Consider the following 16,227-nt stretch of genomic DNA (forward strand, 5'->3'; position numbering starts at 1 on the left):
CTATTATTGAGTCTCTTCCATTCAGACTTGGCATAATCAACCTAACATTATTTGATTTATTATTTATTACAATATCATTCTATATAAATTAATAGACGAAGTATGATGATAATAATGGTGGGTGCAACAACAGGAGCTGCGCATTTTAAAGTTTTTTCCATAGTTTGGTGGCGCTATTTGATAATTAAACAGCGCCACCAACATTAGACGAGACGAGTAAACCATTTTTTACGAAAACGGCTGAAATTTTGACAAACTAAATGGCTTAAATAAGTATAATACGATAAATATGGACTGGGTAACATCATTGAAAGATTACAATGCTTCTAAAGGTAAACTCCAGTGAATTTTAGTTACAATAAGGTTATATTTAAGTAATGAATAATTCTTAGGCCCAAATGCGTAGAATCTGGTTGTTGTATTACGAGGCCTTACCTCTTATGATTTGGCCCTAAAAGACTCTTTATTAATGAAGTGAAGGAAGTGATCAGTGGGGCTAGCCCTAGCTAAGCCTACAGTTTGTGTTTCTGCTGATTCTGTTTGTGAATTTGTAATACGTAATAGAAATAGGATGGGCGCCGTAGGATGGCCAGCCTTACTCGCCGTTTTATTACATTTACAAAGCTTTTTTTTTTCAGCACAAAAAACCGAGAATGAAATGAAGTTGGATGAAGAAAAATGTGACAAAAAGTTTGAAGAATTGTATCTAAAGTTTAAAGGGCAACCAAACGAGGAGAAAAGTACAAGCTATGCCAAAATACCAAGATTTTACTACAAGGTATATAATATAGTAATAGTATATAATCTAGCATAATTGCTACTTATGTGGGTGGTGGTGGAGAGGTAAGCAATAACGTCAACCAACCTAAAAGTTCGTTTGAAATATTTCATGGTTTTACAAAACTTTAAAAACAATGCATCAAATTTTTGGAAAATTCTAACTTTCTTACAGTTACCAAGTGAAGACGAAACATTGTTGCAGAAACTGAGAGAAGAATCTCGGTAAGTTGATTGTGCCTGACCTGCAGTATCCCCATGCGATCTTGTATAAAGAATACTCTATCATTTTGCAACTTTATAGTTACTGTTTTTTGTCTTTAAAATAGTACTAGAAGAAGTGGGTGCTTTTCAGTTGTGATATCATTCAGATGTACACTACACACATAACACTAACAGACAACATTCATGAACAAAAAAAAAATCGCAATCAAATATGTACATAATAAAATAATCAATATGGGTCACCCACAACTGGAGCACCTCTGGTGGAACACTCTGCATTCCCCTTTACTTTAGTAATGACGTCTTAACTACGTCTGTATCACATTGTATTAAAATATTAACATTTCTGTTAAACATTTTCAGAGCTGTATTCCTTCAAAGACGAAGCAGAGAATTACTGGATAATGAGGAGTTGCAGGTTAGTTTCAACTGCATATATTTGGTAGAAATACTGTAATATACATATACTTTTTAATACTATTTTCTTCCATAATAAGTTTGATTTATTTATGCTGTCTACAATTATACTACTAACTGCATTTGAAATATTTTATGTTGTATGTATTTCTATACACCAACTTTCTCTAGTGAGTGAGTGGCCAAGCTTAAGACAGTGGAACCGTAATTATGTAGCCATAACATCGGCAATGGTTCAAGGCTCACTTGCTCCATGGTTCTGGTGGTAGAATGAGTCTTCTCTGATAAGGACTCATGCACACTTTAAAGAACCTAGTACATCTTTCGAGACGAGTAGGGGGTTACCCCGGTGTACTAGTAAATCGCAGCCTCTGATCATAACTTTGACTAAAGAGTTCACCCAATATAGATAAATAACTTAATACTTTTGGCAGAACCTGTGGTTTCTATTGGACAAACATCACACGCCCCCAATGGTTGGAGAGGATCAGATGATCAATTATGAAGATTTCTTGAAAGTGTCTCAGGAGGCAGGTCCAAAATGCAAGTAAGCAAAAACAAATTACCATAAATAATTTAATTAGTCTTGTAATTGTTTGTAATTGGTCAGAGGTTTTGCCCTAATCTGACATAATTTAAATTTGTACTTCATACGAAGTATATTGAGAATACTTACGAAAAATATGTAAGTAATTCTCGGGTGCGACTCGAACCAACGATCTCCAGATCACTAGCCTGTCGTTCATACCTCTAGACCACCGAGCTTTCGCTGATGGATAGGGGTTAGATTCGAGCTCAAGTAAGCAGTGGGTACTGCACCAGCAGGATTGTAATTGTTTGTAACTACTGTGGAGTAGCTTTGCGTCATGTATTTGATATAAAGTGTAGTGTTATGGGTAGACGTATGCATTATAATAGAGGTAACTGTACTACAATTTTAAAGTAATAAAACAACCTTATTTCTGCATTGTAGACCTTTCTTCACTGCTACTGTGTTTGCTAAGCTACTTCAAAATGATCCGTATGGAAGGATATCCATAATGCAGTTCTTCAACTATGTGATGCGTAAGGTGTGGTTACACCAGACACGCATCGGACTTAGTCTTTACGATGTCTCTGGTCAAGGGTACCTTAAGGAATCTGTAAGTCTATTTTGACCTTGTAGACAAATACTAATAGAAATGCTATGATTGGCTTGACTTAGATGACAAGTAGAAATGGTATAAATTGATTGGCTGTGTTTTGATGACAAATAGAAATGCTATATTTTGATTCGATTGGCTTAGATGACAAGTAGAAATTCTATAAATTGATTGGCTGTGACAAATAGAAATGCTACATTTTTATTGGCTTGGCTTAGATGACAAGAAGAAATGTTGTATTTTAATTGGCTGTGTTTTGATAACAAGTAGAAATGCTATATTTTGATTGGCTGTGTTTTGATAACAAATAGAAATGATTGATTGGCTTAAATTAAATGACATAGTATAGTTACATATTATTTGGTTTGCTTTTGCTAAACATTAAAACTTTCTACATCTATGGACATTTGCCAAAAATACTAATAACTGAAAATAACATACATTCAGAATAACATTAGGTTGAGCTGTTTTATAGATATTCCTTTATAAGCTCACCTAATTTGCAACTTCTGAATTTTATTTTAGGATCTAGAAAACTATATCCTAGAGTTGATCCCCACACTTCCTCAACTGGACTGCTTAGAAAAATCATTTTATTCATTCTATGTCTGTACAGCTGTAAGGAAGTTTTTCTTTTTCCTGGATCCTCTCCATACAGGTAATAGTAGGAGATTATTTATGCAAACCAATAACTAAGTATAGGCTCAAGGAGTGTGGGTAAAATGTTGTTTTTAATCTTTGGATGGGATTATATTTGGATTGCATTAATAATGGAATTAACCAAATGTGTCCAAATTTATCTAAAAATAATAGTGGGATTATACTCGGTCGTATATGGTAATTAAAATTATGAAACTGTATTCTTCAGCTTACTCATAAACATATACAATTACATGATACAATTGATTAATTTTTGCTTTGTTTGTTATTAGCACGATAGCGGCTACAATTTTCAAGTTATCATTTTGAAGATTTCAGTGTATATTTACAGAAAATTCCGATTGAAATTCAAGAAAATCGGTTCATTATTAACTTCACAAATAAAAAAAAAATAAAAATTTGTATTTTTTAACATGGGCCGTAATATCAACATGTGCTCTATGTGGAAATATTTTGCCAAGTACTTTCAATTTTTTTTTAGGTAAAATAAAAATACAAGACATCTTAGCCTGTAGCTTCTTGGATGACTTGTTAGAATTAAGAGATGAAGACTTACCAAAGGAAGCACAGGAAACCAACTGGTTCTCAGCTCCATCTGCTTTAAGAGTCTATGGTAAGCAAAAGCAAACTATATCTGTTCACATTAAGTCATCATCTGGTGATTCCTTCTTTCTTTCTTTCATATCCATCCAATAGCAAGTAACTCGCCTATTACAGGATGGATGAACTATTTTTTTATTTATCGTGCTTATAAACTAAGTTTCATTTGAGGCTTAGAGAGTGGAGCAGTAGGTATAATAGTTCCACTACTACTATTTATTAGACATGACTGAATTCTAGACAATATTTTGTACTCAGGAATTATTTTATGGATACTCGCGCATAATAATTATACATTCTTTAATCCGTTGTCTATTTCATCACAGGCCAGTACTTAAACCTTGACAAAGACCACAATGGTATGCTGAGCAAAGAAGAGTTAGCCAGATATGGTACAGGTACCCTGACACCTGTATTTCTGGAAAGAGTCTTTCAAGAATGTCTAACCTACGATGGAGAAATGGTAAGTACTTGTTTTAGAACCATTTTCTAGTGAACTCAGCTCAACATCCAAGCCAAGGTCCTAAAGCTAAAAGCCATAAATTTTGCTACAGTCAAATATTCCAATACTGGACATCATAAAGCTACACTACACTATCAAACTAGTTTGACAAAAAAAAGTGTGATGTGCCTAAATATGGTAGTGATATTCCCAAATATGATACTGGCATGGTTTCATCATGTCCATATATAGGCACATCACATTTTTTTTTTGTTAAATTAATTTTTGATAGTGTAGACAAAGCTTTATATTGTCCTTCTGGTTTTCTAGAATTTCTCATATGAGCGTGGTCTTTTAAGAGACAAAAGCTTTTAGATTAATACTACTTCAATAATCCAGTCTGTACTTTTCCTAGGCATGCAATCCCCGACAGAATATAATAACATAATTTTTTTTCTTTTTCTACAGGACTACAAGACATATTTAGACTTTGTACTAGCAATGGAGAATCGTAAAGACCCACAATCTATCCAGTACTTCTTTCGTCTTCTTGATGTACAGGGTAGAGGTTATCTCAACATCTTTGCACTTAACTATTTCTTCAGGGTAAATACATTTGCATTATTTTTATTTTGTGGTTTTTCCTTCTCACATTCCTACATTCTCTGTGCTCATAAGAATTATTTGGAGGATACATTTATATTGAAATTTACCAATTTCTCTGTACTATAATGAAAAGGGATTTGCTTGCACTGTGTGACCTATCTCTATGACCCAAGTACACACATTTACAATATAATATTGTATAATTGATTAAATATTGACTTATAATTGTTTTTGTGCAGGCAATTCAAGACCAGATGAGACAACACGGTCAAGAACCTGTTTCATTTGAGGATGTAAAAGATGAAATATTTGATATGGTCAAGCCAGCTGACCCCCTTAAAATCACTCTGCAAGACTTAATTCAAAGGTATGCAATTTACTTTATTGTTAAATGATGATTTGACCGACAGATTAATTGGGAAAACAATGCATCATGGGATAAGTTTAAAAGGACACAGATATATTGTCCCCATGAAAAATATTTGTTTACAATGTTTTTGTTAAGTATGCCATTTTAATGTCACATAATAGTTATTCACTTTGACCAGAAATTTGATTTAAAAAAAAAAAAATTATTTACCTGAAAAACTTCTGCGAGCCAACAGGTTTTTGGCTGAATTTAAACGTTTTTAATTATAAGTGAAAGCATTATTTTTTTCGGATTTTAATTCTACAGGATGATTAACTTCATTAAAAGTCTGATTTTATTATTTTTCATGCATCTTTAATGCAAAATAATCAAGCTCGTATTACAGCTCCCCTTATTATTTCTTGTCCTAAATGTATTTAAGAGTTTAGTGTCATACACTTTTATTTGTTCAGCTCGCAAGGGGAAACGGTTGGGAGCATTTTGATTGATTTGAATGGCTTCTGGACTTATGAGAACCGTGAGGTACTGATGGCGGAGAATAATCAGAATCACGACCATTTTGAAGACGAGATATGATACGATGCTTGAATGTATTTATTATGACTCGGTCGCACTGATGTCAGTGACAATTTGTGTGCAAACGGAATTTATATATTCTTCAGTAGAATATTTTTAACTGCAATGATTTTGATGAAAACAATTTCGGATTTGGGATGTCCGTATTAAAGTGTTTTTTGTTCAACTAAATATTTATAATTTCGCTGGCACTGGTTAAATTTGCATGATTATACACAAATAACAGAATACACAGGCTTCAGTGACCTCTTAATTGAATTGATTGCCAATAAAACTAGCGGACGCAATAAATAATTACTTTTGACAAAAAGTAAGACAAAAAAAGGTGACTTGCAAAATTGACTCAGGCTAAGAAGTGCACAGCATGACAAATAATGGTGAACAAATGGGAAAACTACCAGCTGTGCCAACAAATGTTCCATTTTTATAAATAAATGTAAATATTTACTGTAATGTATTCTATTTTGTTTACATTATTTATGATTTCATATAATCAGGGTTTTCAAAAGTGAAAAATGTATAAACAACCATTTCAAGCACAAACACAATTGAACACAAAAATTATTTCTTATATATTTATTTATTTTAGCACCAAATGTTTTTTTACAAAGCTATCATCATTAACAAGATCAAAGCAATGATTCCTCCAACATGATCACTTAAAAACTTTCTGATCATATCATCATTAAATTGCTTGAAGTTGTTACAATTAATGGTAGCTTAACAAAAATACTATAAATATATCAAGATACTGGAAAAATTGTTTTCATAACAAGGTATTTCTTTGAGCCTCACATGCAACCAAATACATACTACTACAGTCTGATATGGCAGAGTCTATTAGCCTAATATTTATGTTATTGGCTAGACATAGCCTACTGTACTCAAAGGTGTAAGAATGGGTGTGAGAATAATTTAATTAAGGCAACTGTTGAATTACTAAAGCTCTGTCTACACTATCAAACTTTATGTGACAAATTTGATGTGCCCATATATGGACATGATGATGTCATATCACTACCATATTTGGCACATCACACTTTTTTTTTGTCAAACTAGTTTGATAGTGTAGATAGAGCTTAATTAAAAAAAAAATCATCAATGAATATCTTGAATGGTGTGGGCCCTTAGCAGTGTCATATTAAATAGGGTAGGTCACTTTTATAAACCCAGTTTAACAATCTTTAATTCTTGTTTAAAAGCTCTATAATATCATCTGATATGTCAATAGTTTTAAATTTAGAACTGTATCTTTTAAAAGGTATTCCATCTTGATCTATCAGGAACTTTTCGAAATTCCAAGAGATGTCGTTTCTTTTTACCGGACTCCACATAATCAGTTTAGAATCGCCCATCAAATGTGTTTGATTGTCAACTGGGTACGGAAGGCAATCCTTGAGGTAGTTGAACACGGGATGAGCATCCTTGCCGTTCACGGCAACCTTGGAAAATATTGGGAATCTACAATAGAAAGGTTCAGTGTATATCAATATGATTATCAAAGATATTCCACAGAAAATGGAAATAGGGATGTCCCCAAGGAGCGGTTCTATTGTATGTACAACTTCAAACTTCTTTGTACACTACATAATTTTAAATAAAATATAAAGTAAGGGTGGACAATGTAGCTTTGTGGTTAACATGCTTGCCATCCAATCCCAAGGTCCAGGGTTCATTCCTTACCCTAGTGCCAGGGTTGTAACTTACAACTCTTTCAACTCAACCTCAAATGTAGCTTATTTAAAAATATGTAATTGAATTAAAATAAAAAAAAAAAAAATTAATTAATTGGCGAGTTACTCGCTGTTGGATGCATATAAACTAATAAGACAAATAGGGAAAGGGTATTCTCAAAGTATGCATGATAAAGTAGGCCTATAGTAATTCAATTTTGTCTTGACATTTATTAAACCAGCATTCCGCATATTTAACGGCCTAAAATCCTCATACCAACATGCGGCCCAACGTCCCAGTTAGACCAACGTAATGAACGAGAGAGTCTATCACACACTCATAGTTTGCAGAACGTCGTATAGAACGGCCAAAACACATGAACATACCAGAACTTATGCTCTAAATAAATGAATTTACTTACCGAGCTTCATAGCCATTTCCTGGACGGACATATTTGAGAATGTTGGGCAGTTCTTTTTCTGTACAATTCTCCTACAAAATTAAGAGATTATAGTAAAAGTACAGGACACTCCTCAGTCCTACTGTATATGGATTGCATACAGGTCTACAATTTTAATTATTTATTCAGTCATCCATAATTTTGTATTTTTAAAGAGGTAAAGATTGTGTCCCAAACCCCCACTCTTTAAGTGCTATACACTATCCAATTTTGGGAGAAAAAATTATACTTTTTATCCCTTTCGTCCTTGCAACTCTGGCATGATGGACGCGCTGAAGCAACGCACGTACCTGATGGCCAAACTGGTTGCAGGGAAACCCCAGTACAATGAGCTTGTCTTTGAATTTCTTAGCAAGCTCATTCATCTGGGTGAAGTCCCTGGTGGTTGTACCTCAGAGGGACGCTGTATTCTGCACCATCACAACTTTGCCCTTGAATCTGTCGATTAAAAATTATTTTAAAATAATTCTTAGACTTAAAAATCCCTATGTTGTCTATGTCATCCCCCTCTACCCCCAACTCCTCAACTAAAAATATACTATCAGATTTTGTGGTTTTTTACCAGATTTGGCTAGGCCTATATTAATTCAGGCTACTATATATCATGGTGATCAGACCCACAAAATCAGCTCCACTCCCCTTGACTTGATAAACAAGCAATACGTCCCATGCATACGGAGAGGCCTAGCCTAGGACGGTTAGGCTATGAATATCTCCGAAAAAAAGTGATTATTACCTTGAAAAATTAACTTCTTCTCCGTTTAATAATTTGGCAGAAAATTCAAAAAAGTTTTTTGATTTATTGCCACTCGTAGAAAACCCACGCTTCAATATCGATAGATGTAACATTTTCTTCTTTTTTATTCAATGTCGCGTAGGCCCTAACATATGCAGGACCAACATGTGCAGCTCAGCTCTAGGCTAGGCACCACCACAACCACAATATAATCAAAATCAAGGGTCGCGTGGAGGGCCGGAGAGAGCGAGGATGCTTGTTGGTGATTGGCTAATAATGGTGGTACGGGGCGCAAACTGTTCATGTGTGTATTATATTAATATACACACAATGAAACATTTTGAGTATTTATAAATGTGGTTGATTATATTTAATTAAACATATAAATTACTAGTCCTTATTAATTTATATTCTCATTTACTGTAGCGATTCTGGTTTCTCCTGGTATTATATATTGATAATTTGTACCAGCATAATTGATAATCTAGGCTTCCTACTAGCACGTGATGTAAAAACTTCATTTATTTATTAATTGATTTGTGACGCGTCGGTTTTCTATAATTATAATACAGTACAGCCTATCATGTAATATTTCACTCTTTATATCCAAAAAACATTTGATTAGATCGAAGACCTATTACTTTATTCACTAATATGATACAGTAAAAACTATGTTATTGTTGTAAAAGAGTTCGCAGCATTTGCAGAATTAAATTGAAAAATAGAGTTGCTAAGAAATTGGACTTATTATAGTTCGAAATATGAAACAAAATATATATCTCTAGGACCAGCCCTACCATGGTTAGGGCCGAGCTAAGACAATTTGAAAAATATAGGCTATAACACAAAATTAGGCTATATACTTATATATATATTATTCCAACGCTTTTCGAAAAATTCCTTTCGTTCAATTCGGTATTATAATTTAATCTTAAACATCAGTATTAAATGATTTATGTTTAATAAATCATAAGGTCCCAGAGGACTGATTGATTGGCTGGACAATATGACATAAAACTGTTGCTTGTTCCTTCTTTGAACGTGGTAACATAAGTGAATAGATATACCAGAAAGACGGATTAAATCAAGATGGCGAATACATTCTTATCATCTTTCATTCGCATCATTCTGCAAGCTGTGATTCGTAAAGGTTTCATTGACTTCCTCTTTTAAGATTCCAACCAATGACTTAGTTGTTGCTATTAGCTCTTTCTCAGAAATTCTTTCTTCATTTGGCTTCAACCATTCCTCCATACAACTTATAATATCAGATACCTTCTTTTTGTCGCCATTCTGTAAGGATACCTTACTTTGTATATAAAATACAAGTGCGATTGGGTGCACATAGACAAACCCTACTGAAGATGTTTCGGCAAGAAGTAGCAGCTTTTTGTCAGCTTCCCATGCAGACTGTGTTAACAACGTGCTTGAGTTTATTAATACACTGATGTGCCGGTTCATTTCATCCACGCTTTCTGCCGTGTTACGAAGATATTGTTCACTATCTCTAAATAACTCTTTCAATGCATAATAATTCCCATTCTGATAATAATATATTATTACAAGAGCTAAGCCACCAATTCCTTGGTCACTCCACATGTCAGGGAAAACCATTTCAGCTCCAAGATTGTAGTATTCAATCGGTTTTTCCTTATAAAGATCCAATCCGTAAGCTGACACATAGTCATCTCTTTTCCGCAAATACATCAACAAACAATTGTATACATTACCTAAATATCTGTACAAACGTTGAACAGACATTTTCTCATATCCTTTAGGTACAACGTCTTCAATTCTATTCACTATTGGTAGTATAATTTCTTCTGGCAATCTAAGAATCTTCGATGGGTATATTCTGTTTTTTATGAAATCCCAGATAACGAAAAGTAAACTCGCAATATCTGGTCGTACCCATTTCACAATTCCTACATGCTCGTATTTGTCGTACAGAGATCCTCCTGGGAGTAATTCGGTAATAGCCTTTTCAAGCTCTTCTTCGGCCCTCGGGTGATATATGAGATTTGCTTCCAATGTTTTGTAGTCTTCTACTTCATTAACTCCACTGATGTTTAGGTTTTTGCACATCGAGTTTATGGCATGGCGTTCGAACGGACCATGACCGACAGTGGACATCACAAATTCCCAAAGATCTGGGCTGTTCAACTCTTTCAATTGTCTTCGAACCTTATCACAAATTTTTCTTGGCAGATGACCAATCAAATTTTGTTTTGGAATGAAATAGTGAGGCAGATTTATGTTTTGGTAACATTCAATGAGCCAATCTAACACCTTTCTGATCATACCCATGACGCTGTAAGATTCTTCATGTGGAAATGTTTCACACATCCATAAACATGCCGTCTTAATGAAATAGGAACAGAATGGCGTTGGTCTGTCAGAATCATTTATAATGTACTTTTTCTTCAACACCTTCAAGGCATACATGCATTTAGCAATTGGCCCACTAATTTCTTGAATGAGTTCTCTTTCGGATAAGGAAAATGACCACCTCCATTCTACATCCTTTGATTGGCTATCAGGGTGCGCTACAGCAACAACAAGACATCCTAAACTTAAGACTTTACATAACAGCTCTTGAGATGGCCAGTCGCTCTTCCTCTCTCTAGTAAAAAACTCATGAGTGACAGAAGGCCACGATTTGCATTTCATGCATGGCACTGTGTCTTGATTTCCTCGTGAAGGATGTTTTGTTGAAATGTAATTTGCTAGTGATGGCCCGTGTACTTCTGTACCATCTTCTAAAAGGTTACTAGTTTCGTGCAAAATGCTGCATTTCAGATACCCATCTTTATCAACGCCATCTCGTAATGAACCAATTAAATCATCTTTATCGACTACCTTGAGCTTCAAATACGCTGGTTCCTTTTTATTGTCCTCAGCCATCACATATCCTCCTCGGTATTGTTCGCCTTCAGTTGGCGATTGGCACAAAACAATGGGATAGTTAAAACTAGCTATCATGACATCAACGTCGCCGCAGACTGCCCAAGGCATACCTTCATACGCACTTCCGGTTTGATATTCAATTTGCCATGTGCTTCTGGACAAACGTTCCCAACATTCCTGGTCAATCCTAGCTGTAGCGATAATAGCAAATCTCGCAGTCATTCTTAAGCCAATTATTGCATTGGCAAGCTCCTCCATCAAGCGTTGTTTATGGTCGTTTTCTGCCATAGTTGTTGCACTCAATGGCTGGCCTTCCGTGCACTAAAGTTGATTTGATTTTATTAAAAATCGGTCCTACTTAACACCACCAGATACCAACAGATACTACCAGAGCAACAAATCTTACTACCAGAGAGCAGCCAACTGGAATAATGATATATTACGAATTTCAAAGCTTAATTCTTTCAGAAACTGAAAAATCAGGTGTTAAATTGCTTATGTTGTATTCCAGAATCGAATGCATTTGAATCATAACAATAAAATAAGGAAATAAAAGCTCTCATCCGTGTCTCTTGTGTATTGTATTCAGTTTTCAACTATGAGGCGCTACCGATTTTCTTTTGTTACAGTTATAACAATAATAATAATAATTGTCTTTGGTATAGCGCTTAACCAAAATAAATTTTCTCTAAAGCACTACGACACTCGAAGCAAGAAATTACGTCATTTCATATGCTATGCAAAAGAGATGGGTTTTCAGCAATTGTTTGAAGATGGCAAAAGAATTCTTGATTGATAGTGGAAGAGTATTCCATAAGGATGACCGGTCAGCAAATGTATGTCTACGTTTTCTTGGTTGGAATAGTCGAGGCGAAGATATGGATGCATGACGAAGATTTCTGCGAGTGTTCTGTAAGGAGACAAGCGATGAAAGATATTGCGGTGATTGTTTATGGATGACTTTGTAGGTGAGCGTGAGGATCTTGAATTCTATGCGTCGTTTAACCGACAGCCAATGTAATGAAACAAGAGCTAATTGGATCGTATTTGCGTTTTTTTAGAATGAGTCGAGCAGCAGTACGTTGAATGCTTTTAAGTTGGTTGAGCAGAGTTATATTAATTTCGTGATAATAAACTTTGCAATAATCCATTCTGGAACTGACAAGGGTCTGGATAGCGATTTTTTCATCAGTAAACATTTTTCGGACACGGCTTATTCTAAAGAGTTGAAAGTTGGTTGAAGGTTGATTTTCGCTAACTGGGATCGGAAACTAAACACGATTACTTCGGTTTTTTCTGAGTTCAATTTAAGAAAGTTCGATGACATCCAGCTCTGAATTCTGACCAAACATTCTTCTAGGTTCGATTTTGCTGGACGGGCAGCACGCATCGATGTAGGGCAGATAGAGGTGTAAATCTGAGTGTCATCTCCGTAGATATGCATGTCCAAATCATATTCGCCTGCGAACACTTCTGCGCGATTTCTTTCTTTTTAATAATTATGTTTCGTAGGCCTTAGGCTATGTCAAAACACTGTACTTATTGGCATGCTTAGGACATACGATTAACATAACAAAATATCACTATAATTAAACAGACGGTCAGTCCATTTCTCTCACAACCCTCTTTATAAAGAAGAATAATTTCCTACCATCTTTAATCCGGCTTAAAAGATCTCACAGAGTAGTTACATTAAATGATTAATATCCCAAGTCCAAAATTGGAAATTCCTGACCCAAATTATTAAACAAATTTACATATTTATTGGTTCAAAGAAATATTATTTTTATATTCAAAGTATGATAATTTCTCTCTAAGTGTATGTTGTTGACGTCGTCATTATATAAACTTCAGTGGTATGGAGTTATAGCCTACTTAAGTTACATATGACAAGTCATAGAACAAATCTCTATAATTATTTTTCCGCCTTTTTTTAAATTACAAATCGTCTGCATAGTGTTTTCGTCATTCAGATTATTACCATGGTAAGACAGAACGCTTTTCTAACAGTGTCTTGACATTATCTGTAGTCTTCGTCACCTAAATAAAAACATAAAACAGGCTCTGTCTACACTATCAAAAAAGTTTGATAAATAAAAAAGTGTGATGTGCCTAAATATGGCAGTGATATGCCCAAGTATGATAGTGATATGACATCATCATGTCCATATATGGGCACATCACATTTTTTGTCACATAAAGTTTTATAGTGTAGACAAAGCTTTATATATAGATAACCATATAATGGTGTAAAGCTCTGTCTGCACTTTCAAAATTTAAGTGACAAGAAATGATGATGTCATATCACACCATATTTGTGCATATCACTACCATATTTGGGCACATCTTTTTTTTGGTCAAACTAGTTTGATAGTGTAGACAGAGCTTAAGGACTTTTGATTAAGGGACATGATAATTGATTGTGGTGTTATTAATTATACTCACAGACAGATTTTGGTGTTGACAATAAGAAGGCAAAACAAAGTACTTGGACACGTCATCCAAACCTTTGAAGTTGTAATATCCAGAACTTTCTACTATGTCAGCTGGATGGTGGAATAGAAAGAAATAAACACATTAGAAGCGTTAATTCACTCGTCACGTATACCTACTAAATTGTTCACTCTTTCCTGTTTTTTTAGTTCGAAGACTATACCAAGAGACTTAAGGGACTTCCGACTTAACATCGATAGATCTATTTAAGGAAGGCATTATAACTTACTTGTTTCCTATGCATTTTAATGTGAAGCACCTTGATCAATTTGGAAAGGCGCTATACAAATTATATTATTATTATTATTATTATACCACTCGACCAAACATTTGGCGAAACCGATGTTCATGATTATAGGTGTCTCTCTCGACCCCTCACCGCCTACATACAATGTCCTAATTTATGCCATAATTAATCTGGATTCCAATTTTTTTTTTAATAAATAAATAAAATACTCACTTTTTGTACTACCTTGTATTTGGTTGCCGTAGAAAAATGAAGTGACGGGAATACAATCGTCCGCCGTAACCGAGCTGGTATACATACCGTTTAACGTAGCCGTTTGTAGCGGGAACGCCCATAGGTAGACAAGTTTATCGCCTGCGAACGTTGCCTGTCCGTCAAACGTTGCATTCTCTGAAAAACAAAACATTTACTTGTTCATTCATTGAAACCGTTATTTCTCCCTACTACTACTGCACATTTTTTGACCATGTCTAATGCAAATAATCGCATAACTATAGTCTCTTAATGTAAAACATTGAAACTCCACAGAGTAACGTTCACTCTTTTCAGAGTGTGCCTAAAGCTTCGTTCACACTAGAGACGCAACGCAAGGACGTAGACACAACGCAAGCGAGTTGACCAATGACAAGCGGCAGTTCGATTAATCCATCGCTTGTGATTGGTCAAATCACTTACTTGCGCTTACGTGGTTACATTTGCGTTGCGTGTCTAGTGCGAAACTAAAGCTTGGTTCCCACTAGAACGTAACGCAAGGACGTAAACGCAACGCAAGCGTTTTAACCAATGACAAGCGAAGTTATAGACAGTTAGCAATCACAAGCGAATAAGCCATCGCTTGTGATTGGTCAATTCACTTGCGTTGCGTTACGTCCTTGCGTTGCGTCGGTAGTGGCAACCACGCTTAAGTATTTTAACGATGTTACTCATTACAGAGTGACCTACATCGACAGATTAAATAATTTCAGTAAATTTTTTTTAAATTTCAATCTAAACAATGAGTGACATTTTCACTCGTTTTCAATCAGACTACACCGAATTTATTGGATTTGTTTTTTTCTAATTATTGCGCCATATTTACCTGGCACACATCGATTGATCATTTCGCCTGCTGGAATGGCCGTCTTGGTACAGAGTTTCGCCATAGGAGATATGGCCCATTGTACTTTCTAGAGATTATGAAAAAAGGTTAAACAGTTAAATACAGTTCAAAATGAAAATTTTGTTAGTACAAATTTTAGGATATCTTGTAGTTGGTGGTGAGTGTCGTTTTTCTACAATTAGAGGCAAAATTGTCATGAGCTTGTCTTAGTTCTCACTAGGACGTAACTAAACGCGAAGTGATTTGACCAATCATAAGCGATAGATTATTCGAACAGTCGCCGCTGATTGGTCACTTACTTACGTTTCACGTACTTCTTTGAGTAGTTTGGGTTCCAGACGGAGTTTTGACTATATTAAAATTATTAGTAAAAAGATAAATATTTTGGCACATATGGCGTTTCATACGTAAACTACTTGAGCTTGTATTTTTTCAGACAAACATCGAAAAGCCTCGAAATAGCTACAGTCTTGGGGCAAGTCTATTCTTTGAGTTGAGTCTCAGTGGGAACCAAGAATTGGTAGTTTGAAAATGGCACATGGTCGAAAACCGATGATCAAAGTCTGCAAAATGTACGCGTACTTTATAGTTTCAATATTTGTATTTTGAAATGCAAATAAAGATACCTCTGTAAACTTTTGGACGATGATAGTATTTGTTGTCGTTCCGTTTACAACGTTGGTGATGTTGAGCCAAACTTGCGATTTCGGAAAGTCGGCGACAACCCCCAAACCTTGAGTGTAATATCCGTGAGAATCGCCTTGTACATAGCCAATGAGTGCTTCTATTTTTTCAA

General features: G+C 35.0%; 4 protein-coding genes across 6 annotated transcripts in view; 2 read left to right on the forward strand and 2 right to left on the reverse strand.

The window, feature by feature from the left end:
• The window catches only part of LOC144852037 (eukaryotic translation initiation factor 3 subunit K-like), a 56,668-nt gene that overhangs the window by 24,991 nt on the left and 15,450 nt on the right, over positions 1 to 16,227 (forward strand). Inside the window, exon 1 of one of the 2 annotated variants that reach the window (XM_078709722.1) lies at positions 13,945 to 13,950. The exons of the other annotated variant lie outside the window; for it this stretch is intronic. The gene's annotated coding sequence lies outside the window, so the exon portion shown is untranslated. Of the gene's footprint in view, positions 1 to 13,944; positions 13,951 to 16,227 lie in introns of those variants that run through there. 2 annotated transcript variants of the gene reach the window in all.
• Positions 192 to 6,272, forward strand: LOC144852895 (serine/threonine-protein phosphatase 2A regulatory subunit B'' subunit gamma-like). 2 transcript variants are annotated; one of them, XM_078710942.1, is made up of 12 exons: positions 192 to 332; positions 639 to 778; positions 953 to 1,002; positions 1,366 to 1,420; positions 1,854 to 1,966; positions 2,393 to 2,561; positions 3,087 to 3,219; positions 3,703 to 3,834; positions 4,148 to 4,284; positions 4,732 to 4,869; positions 5,109 to 5,236; positions 5,692 to 6,272. In XM_078710942.1, exons 1-12 carry the CDS (start codon positions 290 to 292, stop codon positions 5,813 to 5,815), a joined length of 1,362 nt encoding a protein of 453 aa, XP_078567068.1. In that variant the 5' UTR covers positions 192 to 289; the 3' UTR covers positions 5,816 to 6,272. The 2 variants fall into 2 exon arrangements, with proteins under 2 accessions (XP_078567068.1, XP_078567069.1); XM_078710943.1 differs by having other exon boundaries at positions 250 to 342.
• Positions 6,394 to 8,886, reverse strand: LOC144852897 (glutathione peroxidase 2-like). Its single transcript, XM_078710944.1, has 4 exons — positions 8,686 to 8,886; positions 8,240 to 8,387; positions 7,911 to 7,981; positions 6,394 to 7,276 (listed from the first exon to the last, which is right to left on the reverse strand). The coding sequence occupies exons 1-4, from the start codon at positions 8,796 to 8,798 to the stop codon at positions 7,000 to 7,002; spliced, it is 609 nt and encodes a 202-aa protein (XP_078567070.1). The 5' UTR covers positions 8,799 to 8,886; the 3' UTR covers positions 6,394 to 6,999.
• Positions 13,502 to 16,117, reverse strand: LOC144852039 (development-specific protein LVN1.2-like). Its single transcript, XM_078709725.1, has 5 exons — positions 16,058 to 16,117; positions 15,411 to 15,498; positions 14,546 to 14,722; positions 14,038 to 14,138; positions 13,502 to 13,632 (listed from the first exon to the last, which is right to left on the reverse strand). Exons 2-5 carry the CDS (start codon positions 15,472 to 15,474, stop codon positions 13,570 to 13,572), a joined length of 405 nt encoding a protein of 134 aa, XP_078565851.1. The 5' UTR covers positions 15,475 to 15,498; positions 16,058 to 16,117; the 3' UTR covers positions 13,502 to 13,569.

Source organism: Antedon bifida, chromosome 9 (genome assembly GCF_963402885.1).
Source record: "Antedon bifida chromosome 9, ecAntBifi1.1, whole genome shotgun sequence".
NCBI lineage: Eukaryota > Metazoa > Echinodermata > Crinoidea > Comatulida > Antedonidae > Antedon > Antedon bifida.